The 14,815-nt window shown below is 37.6% G+C and overlaps 1 protein-coding gene across 3 annotated transcripts in view; it reads left to right on the top strand.

Annotated features, from left to right (window-relative positions):
- The window catches only part of LOC124158752 (myosin-15-like), a 28,602-nt gene that overhangs the window by 12,551 nt on the left and 1,236 nt on the right, over positions 1 to 14,815 (top strand). For 2 of the 3 annotated variants that reach the window (XM_046534049.1, XM_046534029.1), the window contains exons 9-13: positions 14 to 375; positions 1,154 to 1,449; positions 2,813 to 2,994; positions 4,661 to 4,903; positions 8,256 to 8,794. In XM_046534049.1, the coding sequence (XP_046390005.1) occupies positions 14 to 375; positions 1,154 to 1,449; positions 2,813 to 2,994; positions 4,661 to 4,903; positions 8,256 to 8,794 (1,622 nt within the window). The remainder of the gene's footprint in view (positions 1 to 13; positions 376 to 1,153; positions 1,450 to 2,812; positions 2,995 to 4,660; positions 4,904 to 8,255; positions 8,795 to 14,815) is intronic. The other variant, XM_046534040.1, reaches the window with a different exon arrangement.

Genomic DNA, 14,815 nt, shown 5'->3' with positions numbered 1-14,815 from the left:
CTGTATTTTCCAGGTTGAATCACAAAAGCTCATAAAACAGTGCAGAAGAGCAAGCAGCAATGCTGATCCTAATTCGCGGACTGCTTTGTTAGAAAAAGAGCTAGCCATCCTTCAAGAACAAATTAAAAAACTTAAAGACAAGAGCGAAACATTAGATTATGAAAATAAGAGACTAGAAAAGGATTATTCATCTTTAACTGTAGAAAATGCCAATTTGTATAAGAAAATTGAGGAAATTTCTCAGGCCAAAGAGAAGGAAAAGCAGGAGGTGATTGATAAGTTCCAGAATGAGTACATAAAATTCCATGATCAGTCTTTAGCCAGAGTGAGAGCAGAGAAGAATGAGGCAATGGAGAAAGAAATTAAAGAATTAAGGTAATGTTCTTGCCCAATGTGGTTGATCTAAGCAATTTTTGTATTCTAGATGATTCCTCAGCATCTTTGCTCCCATTTTTTAGGTGGGGAATAGTAGGAAAGGGAGAAAAAGGGAGGAAGGAAAAACTGGGGAGGGCGTACAAGTGGCTGGCTAAGGGATTGATAGGGACATAATCCAACGAAAAATAAACCAAATTACTGTTAATCAGCTCTCAATTGTATACTACTAGGTATATGCCATAAACTCCTTGTGTTCAAGGGTGTCCAGGTCTCCATCATGTACATTTTTCCTGGATAGTGATAGTTTTGCCATCATAAAACCTTGAATTTGTAATAAATCCATCTTCAGAATTATCATGTATTTCATTAAGGATGCCAAATGCCAAGGCTTATTAATTTATGGTGAGGATGCGAGAGGTGATCTTACATTTACATGTATGAAGGTGTGGGTCAATTATAAGGCTTATTTTATGAACCTCATCTCCAGTCACATTATAAAGCTGATCTTCTCCTCATCGGTCTATTGAATTCTTCCTCTCTCTTTCTCTTCCTCTCTCTTTCCCTCCCTCTCTTGATCCACATAAATATGGCCCACGTGACATTGAGAATTTTGAAACTGGGCCCCCTCAATCAGCAGCCAACCACTACCAACTGGGCTAACACAATCTTCCTTAGCCCTTTAACATGATGGCTATTACAAACTTCACATCTCTTAGTGTACCAAAAGTGTGAGCATGTAAATATTTTTCATTAAGATATTTATGTATTTGCATTTCAGAAGGCAGTTGGAAGAGGCTCACAAAATAGATGAAGCTAAAAGAGCATTCTTAGAAAGTGATGGTGAGAAACATTTATCTGCTGGAATGAAAGGTGATGGAAATGACTTGATTGGCGACTTACAAAAGCAGTTGCAGCAAGAAAAAGAAGAATTTGCTAAATTCAGAGAAAACTACAAAATACTTGTGAAACAAAAATGTGAAGCACTTCAAAAAGAGAACTCCCAGTTAGTCCAAGAAATGGAAAAGAGATCCCGTACTCTCTATGAAAAGAAGGTTGGGGAAGAAATAGACAAAGGTGAGTTTTGTAGCCCAATTGTTCTTCATGTACAGTGGAACCTCGTTAAAGCGAGTACGTACGGGCTATAGCGAGACCCCCGCTATTACGAGAGATAGCCGATGCACCGTCAATTGATCCTATAATAAGCATGTTAAAAATTTTGTTTTTACGAGGCCCTTATGGTGTTGGCTCTCGCCATAGCGAGGGTTTCACCGCCGGAAAACTTACACCAAAACTCCTTCATCTCTGTAATTGCTAGCGATCTGTTAGAAATGAAGTTAATGGAGTGCTCAGTCTAAAATTTATGTGGTAAACTATTGTTCGATAAATAAGTTGTAAATTTTGGTGAAAATATTGTGGCATTAGCATTCGCGAATGCTTGATCTTTTGTTCCTCGGGCGGCAGAAAGCAGTCGTCAGCATACCCGCACGTCCATGAGTTGCATGAATAGAAAGCATTTGATGGAACACACCATGGCCAAAAAAATACCAAACACATCTAAGCGAGAAAATAAAAATAAAGGAGTAGTATGAGGTATATTGGCTATTATTTGCACCACCTCCGGTAAAGCGACAATTCGCTATAGCGAGTGTTTATTGGTGCACTGTGGGGTGTCGTTTTATCGAGGTTCCACTGTAGTTAACATCATTAGGTTATTTTACAAGGATTGAAAGGATCTTTTAAATCCAATATATTCCGATTGGCCTTTCTGGTATTAAGTTCCAATAGGTGAAGTGGTGTCACATGGTTTGATTGCTGTAATCTTCTTCTCTGCATTTTTTCTGACTTCATTTAAAATTTCTATCTTATTAGAGTCCATCATCCTCCTTAATAGTCTCACAGATTGCTACTTAAGCATCTGAAATCTGTAACTATTGGTGATCCCTTCCTGGATATATACAGACAGAAGTTATCTACTCTCCGTACAAAAAGTATGGAGACTCAAGTTTGAACGCTTATAAAAGCCATACCCTTAAAGCTATTTTTAAGATTTCGTACCATTAACTTTTCTTGTTTCATTGAGTGTTGATTAATTTGGTTGAAAAATTTTAATGCACTAATCTCTTTATTTAAATATGTAGTAGGGTAAATTTTTTTCGACCATACTAATTGACACACAACATAAAAGGAAAAATAGTGGTAGCTATATAATTAAAATTGCCTAAAATGTATGGTTTTTATAAGCATTCACACTCAAGTCTCTATACTTCAGGTACAGGCAGTATGTGATTTGTTTGATATTTCATCTAATAATTCGAAAGAATAATTTTTTTAATAATCTGTCATTTATGTTATCTAATGTGACATCATGGCCTCTGATGTGTCTCTAAAATGTTTAGTTTTCCATTTTATTTATCAACTTATTGTTGTATTTTTCCAGCTAAGGAAGAATGCATCAAAGAGCTAGAACAGCACTACGAAGCCCAAATGGAGAAGCTCATGAAAGAAATGGAGAAAGGAATGTTAGAGAAGCAGAAAAAAATGGTAGATGCTGAGGTTGCCAAGATAAAAAGTCAAATGGTCAGTTCTTTAGGAAAGGATGCAGATGAGAAAGTCTCTGAGGTAAAGTTCATTCGAATATGCAGTCGAAGTCATACATACCCCTAGTTCAACAAACTTGGCTCAATCATTTTGTGTCATGGTTTAATTATAGTTAGTTGGTAACTTGGTATTCTGAGCCTGCTGTATTTATGACGAAAGAGATTTAGGGGGGCCAAATGGATGACAGTGATGTTGAATAATACTGTGTAACCTCTATTTCACACTTTTGAAGGAAGTGTCTACAAAAAGGACAGTGTGAAGCGCAAGTCAAAAATACAGTTTTCATCTAAGACAGCGGTTCGCAGCCTTTTCTTCCTCCCGCACCCATCTTCATGTATATAACTAATATTGTACCCCCAAAAATGTAACCTGAACATTTTATTACATAATTTCACTATGGGTAGACGACACTAACCTTTTCACTGCTATGAACGTAGGTACCTGGTACGTTCACACGGCAGGTTACCATGAATGTATCTTTTCTTCCTCCCTGCCATGCACTCAGCAGTTTCGCTGCATGGGAGGGATTGGTTTTTGGAGATTAGCAGCAGCAAAAGGGTTAAGTTTTAAATACTTTTATAAATAGAAACTTTGTTTTAAATACCTCATTTAATATGCATATATGTTTCCTGGTTAAGAGATATGTGCATAGTTCCTGGCATCTGCCATCACTGATTATTTTTGGCATACCCCCGACTGCTTTGTTGGTTATCCTCCAGGGGTGCGTGTACCACCAATTGGGATCCGCTGGTCTAAGGTATTGTACAGGTCCTAATAAAATGCATGTAAGATGATAGAAAATATATAATTTAGGTGGAAAATACAGATTTCCCTGTACAGAGTAACATTGGCTAATGTGGTCAATCTGTTGGTAAAATTTTTTTTTAATGGTACATAGTCAGTTTATGCTTACATGCATTATTGTTTGAAAGGGCTGGCTGTTCGATACTTAGTACGCGTCTTCAAACTGACTTGTCCAAGGGTGGTAACTTTATAGAAATGAAATACGCGTAAAGATACTTAGTGGACTGTATTAACAATTGGAAAAGGTTCACATAACAGAATAGATGCTTTTCGGTTGGTCACGCCGAACACTGCCCTTGTCTCTGTCTCTGAGCGTGCAGCCCTCGCACTAAACCATGTCACCCCAGGGCTGCCATCCTCGACCCTACCGAAGGCCCCTAACCCAGTCCTCCACTCATAGATCCATCATCGACCCCCACTCACCCCAACCCTAAGGTCCAAACACTGGCCATAGGCATAGGAGTTAAACGCAGCTGCTTGGGACTCAAGTTCCAGCCTGTGAAGGCACAGAAATATTTCTCTTATATGACTAGAAGGAAAAGTAAAAAAGATCTTATGCAGTGTTAAAAATAAAGCAAATATGAGTAAATTAAATAAAAGTCCAAGAAGTTGAGATAACCACAAATATGATGTAATCTTGACAGATAAAAACCAATAGAAGTTTCTGAAGATTCAATTTTAATTTTCTTTTAGACCTTATATCACTATAGAGCTTTTTTTTAAGATGTGTAGAAAACTCTTAAAGACCATGAAGGTGCCTTCTGCTGTCACTTGAGAGATTTTTTTCAACTTCATAGTCTCTGAATGCCAAAAAATAATAATATCATGTTTAGAACATCGAGTTGTATGTCTCTATGGAATTAATAGAATATTTGTTTTGTAGTTGTTCAAAGAGTGCTGCAGACTACGAGAAGAACTGAATGCCAAAGAGCAGCATTGGAATCAAGAAATTGAGAAAGCTAAAATGGAAGCAGAAAAAGAAAAACTTGATAAACTCAGAGAAAATCAAAAAGAAATTGAAGAGAGGTTGGGTCAGGAATTTCGTGAGCAGTTGAAACATGCTGAAGAAACTCGTGAGCATGCAGCAAAAATCCTCAAGGAACAGCTAGCAGCTGAACAGGTGAGTGTGAGTATCATTCTCATTTGATAATCTGAGGATGCTATGGCAGAAATTTTTGTGCGTGTAGAACCTAGTATCTTTTGGGCTTATGTTACATTTAAACAAATGGTATTTAGTAGGGATGGACGAATCCAGGATATTTTTCGGATCCAGATCAGATCCTCGATTTCAGGCTTGGGATCTTTGGATCCAAATGCATTTGTTATTGCCTGCTGTAAAACTTTTGGGCACTTTCTTGTAAATATCAGAAATTACTTTATTTGAAAATACTTTGTGCAGATATTTTGTAATGTGGCTCCAGATGTGCGATTGGTTATCGAAACCCATAACTCTATACAGTAGAGTACGGCAAGCCATCAGAACATAGCATTTCAGCAATCATCTTGGTGATACATTTCAAATGATTATCTGAGGAACTAAACTTTTTTTGCATCAATAAATTGGCTTAAAGTCATTTGTACTCTTGAAAATTTCCTTACACTACATTTAACAACTGAGGATGGCGCTGATGAATTTGTTGATGGCAAAGACATTTGGCTTAGTGGATACTTGACATAAGCACTATCAGTTGTAATGCTTGTGTTTGAAGATGAAAGTGGGCTTATTAATTCAGAGAAATTTTCAACTAAATTCAAATTTCCTCACACACGTTTCCCCCAAATATTGTCACTTTTTCATCCCATTCTCATAATTTACTCTCAGATATTTCATTAGTAGTGTGGTGGATTTTGCTCTTACATGTGATATTTCATGGCACGGTGGACAAAAATGATATATGTTGAGTTATCTTTATCTTGATAAAAATGTTTCCTTGCCATGGAAACAATGCTTAGAACAACTTAGACGCTCGGCGAGTTGGGGAAATCATAATGCTATAACACTGCAAGAGGACCACTCAGAGAGAGGAAGGGGTGAGTAGCAGAAGTGGGTAGAGGAGAGGTGGAGGGCAAGGAGCACACTCTGTCCGTCTTTTGAGTAACGAGGGAGTCAAGGGATGAACACATCGGATCATACAATTTTGTGATGTCATTGCTTTCAAGGCCAACTCAGATGAGCTTATGCAGTTTGCTTTACCAGTCCATCTCGTGTTGTTTGATTGTGATCATGCTATGCTTCTTTCATAGGATATTGTGCTTTTTTGACATCGTTGAATATTTATGTAACCTTATTGCATCTAGAAAGTTATTAGTCAATCAATAAGAGCTTTAAAAACTGAAATACGGTACGAAATGCATCGTATTCTGTCTCACTCTTTTTTTAGTCTAGTGCATGTCATTCAAATAAAATTCTTACTGATAATCTATCAATTACGATCAGAACACAACACACCGTTTGAAAGCCTTCTCATCTGCCTTCATGGTATGTTTACAAAAAAATCATTGACTTAACGACAAAAATGTCCACATAGTGCACTTTCAAACTTACTAAATCAAAATGGTAATCCCATTTTGTGATGTACATACTAATGCCTTTACTGAAGTACATATTCCATCTCCCTATGTGTCATTTTTAAAACTTAAGTTGATGCCCATCTTCCAAAGTCAATTGCAAACTTTGGAAAGAGGGTTATTTGGTTTCATATGATAATAGTGTGGCTTTTCATTCTTCCGTATTAGTGTATTTTTGTATCCTATTGGTCTATCTAACATTTCTTTATAAAACAAATAATGGCCAAAATCAAGGACATTCAAGCTCTGTAAAGTTCACCTGACTGGCCAGAGAAGGCGAGATACCATAGAGGTCCTTCATGGGCATTGGTTCTGTATAGGGTTAATGTCCCCACACGCTAAAAGAAAATTAAGTCAATGAAACCAACGAAACTAGAACATAAAGTTTCGTCTTTTGGCTGTAATGTTTATTTCTTTGCTCTTTGGTAGGTAGGCTTTTCAATCATTTATTTTAATTCTCATGTTACAAGTCAATTTGTAGCCTATATTAGCATTAGAAGCATTACGAGGTGTATGAGAAAAGTATTGAGACTGGCAACACTGTGGGCAATCTGGCAATGATGTGTCTACCGGCCTGTGATAGACCAATTTTTTCATCCCTTCCACTTCCTCATTGCGAGTTTCAACTCTATACAGCTAACACATTATTTTTGACAGTGCCATCAGTGAAGTTGTGTGTTACAAAAACGGAGCATCGGAATTTAGAGCAACGTTGTGTGATTAAGTTTTGTGTTTAACCTGGTGAATCCACGAGTGTGAATTTTGAAAAAGTTGAAACTGGCAAAAATCATTTTTGGAAGGCCAAGAACACGTTGAGGATGAACCTTTGTCCGGAAGACCTTCAACTTCAAAAAGTAGCTAAAACGTTTAACGTGTGAGAGCTCTTGTGAGCTTAGGCCATCGTGTAACAATAAGAATGATGAGTGAACTGTTAAATTTAAACAGTTTCACCATGCATCAAATTTTGACGGGCGAAAAAATTGGCGACAAGAGTGTTTCATGTGAGACCAGACATTGTAAACTAGTGGATGCTTCACCATGACAATGCCCCGTGTCCCACTGCCATTTCCATTGGTGAATTTTTGACCTCAAAACACTTTGCTGTTGTTCCTCAACCCTCCTATTCACCTGATTTGAGCCCTTTTGAATTTTTTTCCCTAAACTTAAACATGATCTAAAACAACGTCATTTTGGAACTCTGAAGGACATTCATAAGACTGCGACCGACCAGTTAAAAGCCATACCAATTGAAGACTTCCAGCGCTGCTACCAAGAGTGGGAACACTGACTCCGCCAGTGTATTGCTGCCCAAGGGAACTACTTTGAAGGGGATAACGTTTTCATTTGAAAAAAATTAAAACTTAAGTTGGTACAAAATCAGTCTCATACTTTTCTAACTCACCTCGTATGTATTTATGTAATAAATAATTAAACAGTTAGGGCAATAGCAGACACTTGTCATAGTGCCCTATTACTGAACATCCCAAGTCATCACTGTAAGATAAAATTTCTTGCAATGGAAGCCTTTAATAACATAAAAATAAAGTTTATGAAAAGTGCTTAGTATAATTGATTTAAGAAAATAATATTAAGGAGTATGATTTGGTGTATGTATAATATTGTTCATTATGGTAAAGTGGGCTTTAAGTAAGGAGATTTACCTACATTAGGATTGAGGCATGCTAAATGTGAATAAGCACGAAGGAAATTAAACACATGAATTAGAAAAGGAATAAAAATGTGCTATGCATTGAGGGCAAGGGGAGATTTCTAATGTGTAAATTTTTACACCATTGCTGAAATGATTTTGTTCATATTTATTTTCCACCACACCCAACAGAATAGTGCTTAGCACCCTATTTCCCAATTTTGATGCATATTATATTTACTTTATCTATTTATTTCTATAGGCTGCCTTCCTTCAGAGGTATGAAGATAAGTTGCATGACTACAGCTTAAAAGTGAAGCCTGCATCTTCAAGATCTATTGCCACCTCCCCTCCTGAATGCGTAACACCTGATGTGAATACAGTGACCAAGGAAGATGTGGAAAAACTTTTGAAGGAAAAAGAAATGGCAATGGAAGAAAAGCTATCAAAAGAGATTGAGGAAGCTGAAAGAAGAGCTAGACTAGAGGCTGAATCCCTGTATTCAGGAAATCTTGGTGTGTTTCAGAAACTAATGGAAGCAAAGACTGCAGAGGTGGAGGAAATCAGAGCTGCGATGGCTACAGAACGGAATCGCTTTAAAGCTGCTCTCATTGAAGCCAGGGCTGCTGCAGCCAGTGCAGCAGAATTGAAGTTTAAAGAAGTAGGAACGGAATTGATTCAGTTGAAAGAAGGGGAAATAAATTCTCTTAGGCAGCAAATCATACAATTGACCAAGGAGTTGGAAGTCATCACTAACCGAGCTACTGAGGAAAAGGGAGCAATGGCTGAGACTATGGCCAGGTAAAGGATTGTGTTATTAATCCTAAATAAGTCATTTATTTTTTTAATATTATTTATTTTCTGGAAGTTTGCTTTGAATGAATAGGGTTAGGAAAACTTTAAGTCATTTCTGTCCTGCTTATGGAGTAAGGCTACTTTTTTTCAACTTACTTTTGCATGGATGCCCATGTTGGTTAGCTTTTGGATGGTTGGTACTCATATTTTCTACCTTCATTTGCTGAACTTTCTAACATACTGTTCGCTTGACCCTCATAGTGCCAGCTTGCTTATCAGTCAGTCCATGCAGTGTGTGCAAAGAAGGCTGATCTATCTGCCAAAAGTGTTTTTTTTTTCCAGCGTCGTACAGTCCAGCCCAAAAAGTCACTTAGGCCTGGTCAGAAGGCATCTTTCTTGAAAGCTCTGGTAGTGGCCTCCATTTTACAATGCTGCACTCACATGTCTTCGTTGGAAGGATCACTCATAGTACCCACACCTAAGCAACATATTCGCTAGGAGAGGGGTCTTCAACCTCTTTTAACGCGAGGGCCAAAAATCGATTACACATCGTCCGGAGGGCCTCAAATTCCACGTCACTTTACCACCACATCAATAAAATTTATAAAAATAAACTTGTAATATCAAAGTGCAATAATCTTTATTAGTTAAAATTTTCAACCAGCCAATGCTATTGTTGACGAGTGTATCGTTTGCAGTTGCGGTGCAATACATTTTTTTCTTTAGCCTCTCGGGGCCGCAAGGAATCAGCCAGTGGGCCGAAGGTTGAAGACCCTTGCGCTAGGACATGGCTCGCTGGAGGTTAAGAAGATTGTTCTTTCGAGGGATTTCTTGAAAATTTTCGGAGGACTTAGCAAAGTCTAACATTTCAGATACACAAGCTCTATTTTATGTAGAAATCACCAGAAGTAACTTGCTTATTTTTACTATGCTTACACCTGTTATTTAGAATCTATAAATAATACTTATCTGAGATTTTGGATTGCGGTTTGAAGTAAATTATGCTGAAGAGCTTCAGTTCATCAAACTCCCTGTGATTGGGAATTACGATGGAACCAAGTTGCAGAGATGGTATATGAAAAAAATGTTTGTATTGTGATAACATCCAAATGTACTGAGGTTGATATTTGATCACAAATACGAGGGTGGTTTGAAAAGTTCTCGGAATCACCACGAGTTGTCAGCACTAGCGCAACAAACTTTTCACGTGATATCCATATGACTGTTTGCTGTGAACACATGCCACGTCAATGCTCGTGGAAAAGAACTGTGGCAGTGACATGGCTTTTTTGTTGCTCCCGCATAGTGATTTCCGAAGATGGAAAAAAACGAGATTTGTGCAGTGATTAAGTACTTCGTAAAAATATGCATGAAAGCAAAGGACATTCATGCCAATTTCCAGAATACACTAGGGGACGATTCTCCTTCATAGTCAACTGATCCCAAGAGGACAAAAGAATTTAAATTCGGTCGGGAGAGCTTAGATAATGGTCCGCGCAAAGGTCGGCCAACAAGTGTCACTACTCCAGAAATCATTGCAAAAAAGCACAAAATGGTAATGGAGAATCGCCAATTGAAAGAGGGTGAAATTGCTCTTGATTGCAAGATGTCATATAAAAGGGTATACAGTGCAACCTCGATATAACGACACCCCAAGGTGCACTAATAAACACTCGCTATAGCGAATTGTCGCTTTACCGGAGGTGGAGCAAATAATAGCCAATATACCTAATAGCGAACAGATATACAGGAACAGGAGTGGTGCTGCGACAGATAAACAACTATCCGATAAACCTAAGCATAAATCCAGACGAAAGGCGATGTTTTTTTGCATCACTAAATTTCCTTACTCAAATAACGACTAACTATTCAAACAATTTATAAGCGCCGCACTGAATAAAAATCATGCAAAGCATTGTTTCGTCAATCATTATATTTATCGAACGACAGTTTACCACATAAATTTGAGACTGAGCACTCCATTAACTTCATTTCTAACAGATCACTAGCAATTACAGAGGTTAAGGAGTCTTGATGAAAGTCTTCCGGCGGTGAAACCCTCGCTATGGCGAGAGCCAACACCGAAAGGGTCTCGTAAAAACGAATTTTTTAACATGCTTATTATAGGGTCAATTGACGGTGCATCGGCTATCTCTCGTAATAGCCGGGGTGTCGCTATAGCCCGTACTCGCTTTAACGAGGTTCCACTGTATTATATTTTAACTGAAAAATTAGAAATGAAAATAAATATCTGCAAGATGAGTGCTGGGACTTTTGACGCTGGATCAAAAATGCATGAGAATGGACATATCGGAACAATGTTTGACCCGTTTTAGGGAAAATTAACAATTTTTTTGCACTGGTTTGTGACCAAAGATGAAACTTGAGTCCATTACTATTCCTCAGAAACAAAAACAGAGCCAAAGTTGTGGAAACATGATGATTATCCACCACCAAAGAAAGCAAAGACAATTCTTTCGACTGGAAAGGTAATGGCATCAGTGTTCTGGGATGTGAAGGGGATTCTGTCTATACATTGTCTCCCCACTAGGCCAAAAAAAATTACTAGAGAATACTATTCTAACCTCTTGGACTAATTGCAACAAAATATACGCGAAAAAAGGCCAGGTTTAGCAAGGAAGAATCTTTCATCAATACAATGCACGCCTGCACACATGTGCTGTCGCCATGGCAAAATAACGCGAACTATGGTATTAATTGAATCTTTGAATATAGTATTAATCTGATGCTCTCCCGGCGAATTTGTTCAAAAAAGGCTATTCGGGCTTCCAGCCGGGTGGTCTCCCTCCATTCTGCCGACGTTTCGGAACACGAGTCGGGTTCCATCCTCAGGGCTAATGGTATTAATTGTTGCCACTTCCACTTTATTCTACTGATGTGCCTCCGTCAGACTTCCATCTCTTTCCAAAATTGAAATTTTATCATGTTGTACCTGGTGGATAAAATGATTTACTTCAAATGAAGAACTGATAGCCGGAGTTGACAACTATTTTGCAGGCCTAGAGAAATCTCATTTTCTAGATGGGATCAAGGCACTAGAATATCGTTGGACCAAATGTAGTAATCTACAAGGAGACTATATTGAAAAATAAAATAAGTTTCAGTGATTTAAGAACATTTTCTTCTATTCCATTCCGAGAACTTTTCAAACCACCCTCGTATTGAGTGATACTTTATCTGACTAAAACTTCTTTAGGTCACTGAATCACATGATCAACTTAAAAATTTTCCTGTTTTTGCTCTGCTTCCTCTTCCCTCCCCCCCAAACACAATTCCTGGCAATGCCACTGCCGTTGCTTGATGCTTCCATGACAATAGGCTCTGAGACTGGAGTGGTAGCTGAGAAATCTGACTGCCTCCGCTATAATTTCCTCTTTTTAGAGTATGCTACCTTGCAGCTAAACGTAGATTTTATAGTTATCCTTCTTGAATGTTGATTACTCTGGTTTTTTTGATTGACGATTTACAATTGATTTGGTAATTTACTTGGAGTTGGAGCTAGTCCCATATCACTACTCATTTTCCCAAAAGGGTTTTCTTTTCTTTTCCTGAAAGAAGGCACTGATTGGGGAGTGGGTGTTGAGAGGTCACTTCCTCTGAGGCCCACTTTCCAATAGAAGTTTTATCTTTCCCCACATTATTTTATGGCACAAATTCTGTATTTAGTTTCGATGCTTGGCTAGAGATCTTTTATGATCTACCATGTCTTTCTATAAGAGTCATGTCATGTGGTACCTCACCTTAAGCATTGTTCTCCTGCTTGATTTCAATTAACTTGGAACTCAGGATTTCCAACTACCAATCCTATTATCTAAATGAGCATACTGGACATTAGTTATACAAGACATTGTAATCTTTTATTTCACTAATATTCGACTTCCACCACATCATGCTTCATGTCCTACAAAAGCATACTGGGCATCACCAGCAATATTGGAAAGTATCCAAAGTGTAAAATATTGTTTTTTATATCCTGTCCTTATTTTCCCAGGAGTGAATTCAACATTTTTTGGCATGATTAGGGATTTGCAAATAGTACTTTTTGATCTCGAGTCGAGTTTAAAACTACTCACGAGTATCGAGTTGAGTATGGTAATTTCTGGACCAGGCATTAAAACAATGCATGCTCCAGCTGTAACTCATTTTTCCTATCCTATTGTGAATTTTCTATTCTGAATGCTTAGATAAATGAACATTAATGTGTCTTAAATAGTTCTGTAGACACAAATGAAATGAATTAACTTTAGTAATACATACATATGTTGACAATTTAAGTAATTTATGAATCTAAGCTGCAAGGAATAGCTCTAATTAAAGGTATTTGCACAATGGTAATAATGATTACATACGCGAATGAGTCATGTAATATTTGATCCTTTCAAATTCTCATGCAGAAAAACCAATTGTTCATCATGCTCAGGCAGCAGGTTTTGACGCCTCCATATTACTGCCTGCAGAAAATTGCCTTTCGCTAAACACTTGCATGGCTGGACAAGTACATTCTTGGCAAAATTGCAAGATTGGGAAACCTTGAGAATTTTTATTTCAAATTATATCAAATGTTTTTTGGATCTTTAATCTTCATGGAATTAAAGCGGACGAAGCGAACAAGCTAGAGAACTTAGCTTTAGCCTTGTGGACCAAAAAATTTCTTTATTTCTCACTTCGTTTAATCAACCTCAGCAACTCTTGTTTTGTAAGTTGAAGAAGGAAACTAGACGAAACAAAAGAATAAACAAAAATTGACGTCAGACTTACTTAATGCTCAAAAAAGCTTAAAGATGCCCTTGTAACATCAAATACCGGAAAAACCATCATTGTCCGCTAAAATTTATAAGTTACATATTATTTTTCATAGATACTAATAAATATTTCGTATTATCTCGGCGATTGAGCAAAGGGGTTTGAGGGCATAAATAATCGCATTAAAATGTATGAGGAATGCAGTGGTCCACTTCAAATGCGTCGCCGGGTCAGAACACGGTCGGCCACCACGACTGACAAAAAGGAATTCGGTTCCCACGTCGACTACTGTAGTGGTTGACTGCTACAACTATGGCCAGCTGAAACTCCTGAATCAAGGAATTTATGCGACTTAAGGACTTTAAATACGATATCATTACATGAGTTTCATGATAGCGCTTCCTGTCAGCAGATTCTTTGAATTTACTTACCTCGACAGCTCTGTAACCGAAACTACTCGACTCGACATTCGTTATGCTTCTCGAAGCACTCGAATCGTGTACCGATAATTCCATTCGACTCGAATTTTCAAGTACTCGCACATCCCTAGGCATGATACAACCTTGATGCTGGTTTGAAGAAAACATTAGCAATTAATACAAATTAGAATTAACAATAAAATTAGCTCCACAGGATCAGGGCATTTATAGAAAGAATAAGTATGGACATATGCTTTCTTTTTGTATAATTGCATTGATTTCTTTTCCGGAGTTTACCCTTCAATTTACAATGGTATCCTCGTTATTTTTCATCCTGAGGTGTCTTTTTCCACAATTCACAAAACTGATGAAATACTGTTGTAAAGTAAATGAGACAAGAATAGTGTACAACTCTGAGTTCCTAAATTTTGTACTAATTTTCCCATTAATCAAAATTGGCTAAACCCCACACTAGCTCTATTAACCAGCTTTTAGTGTCTCACACAGTGGACATGCTGTCAGTCATTATTTTTCAATTTGTGGAATACATGTGAATTAAGACTTATTCTCTAGGAAAAGAACTGCAGTGTTCCAACATTCATACATGAAATATTTAGTTTGTACGTCCCAAAACACACATTTGGAGTAAGTCAGATCTATCAGGCACAATCTAATTACCGTATTTATCTTAACATAGTCCCCCCTTATTTTCCAAAAATGCGCATGGTAAAAGAAAAGGGGGGACTACATTCAAATGCAATTTTTTTGGAGGCGGGAGGGGAGGAGAAATACAGTATCAAGTGTATTCAAAACATGATTTCACACACAATGACTGAATTATTTA

This window comes from Ischnura elegans, chromosome 1 (genome assembly GCF_921293095.1).
Source record: "Ischnura elegans chromosome 1, ioIscEleg1.1, whole genome shotgun sequence".
Lineage (NCBI taxonomy): Eukaryota > Metazoa > Arthropoda > Insecta > Odonata > Coenagrionidae > Ischnura > Ischnura elegans.
The sequence above is the reverse complement of the archived record's forward strand: the minus strand, read 5'-3'. Positions and strand labels throughout refer to the sequence as shown.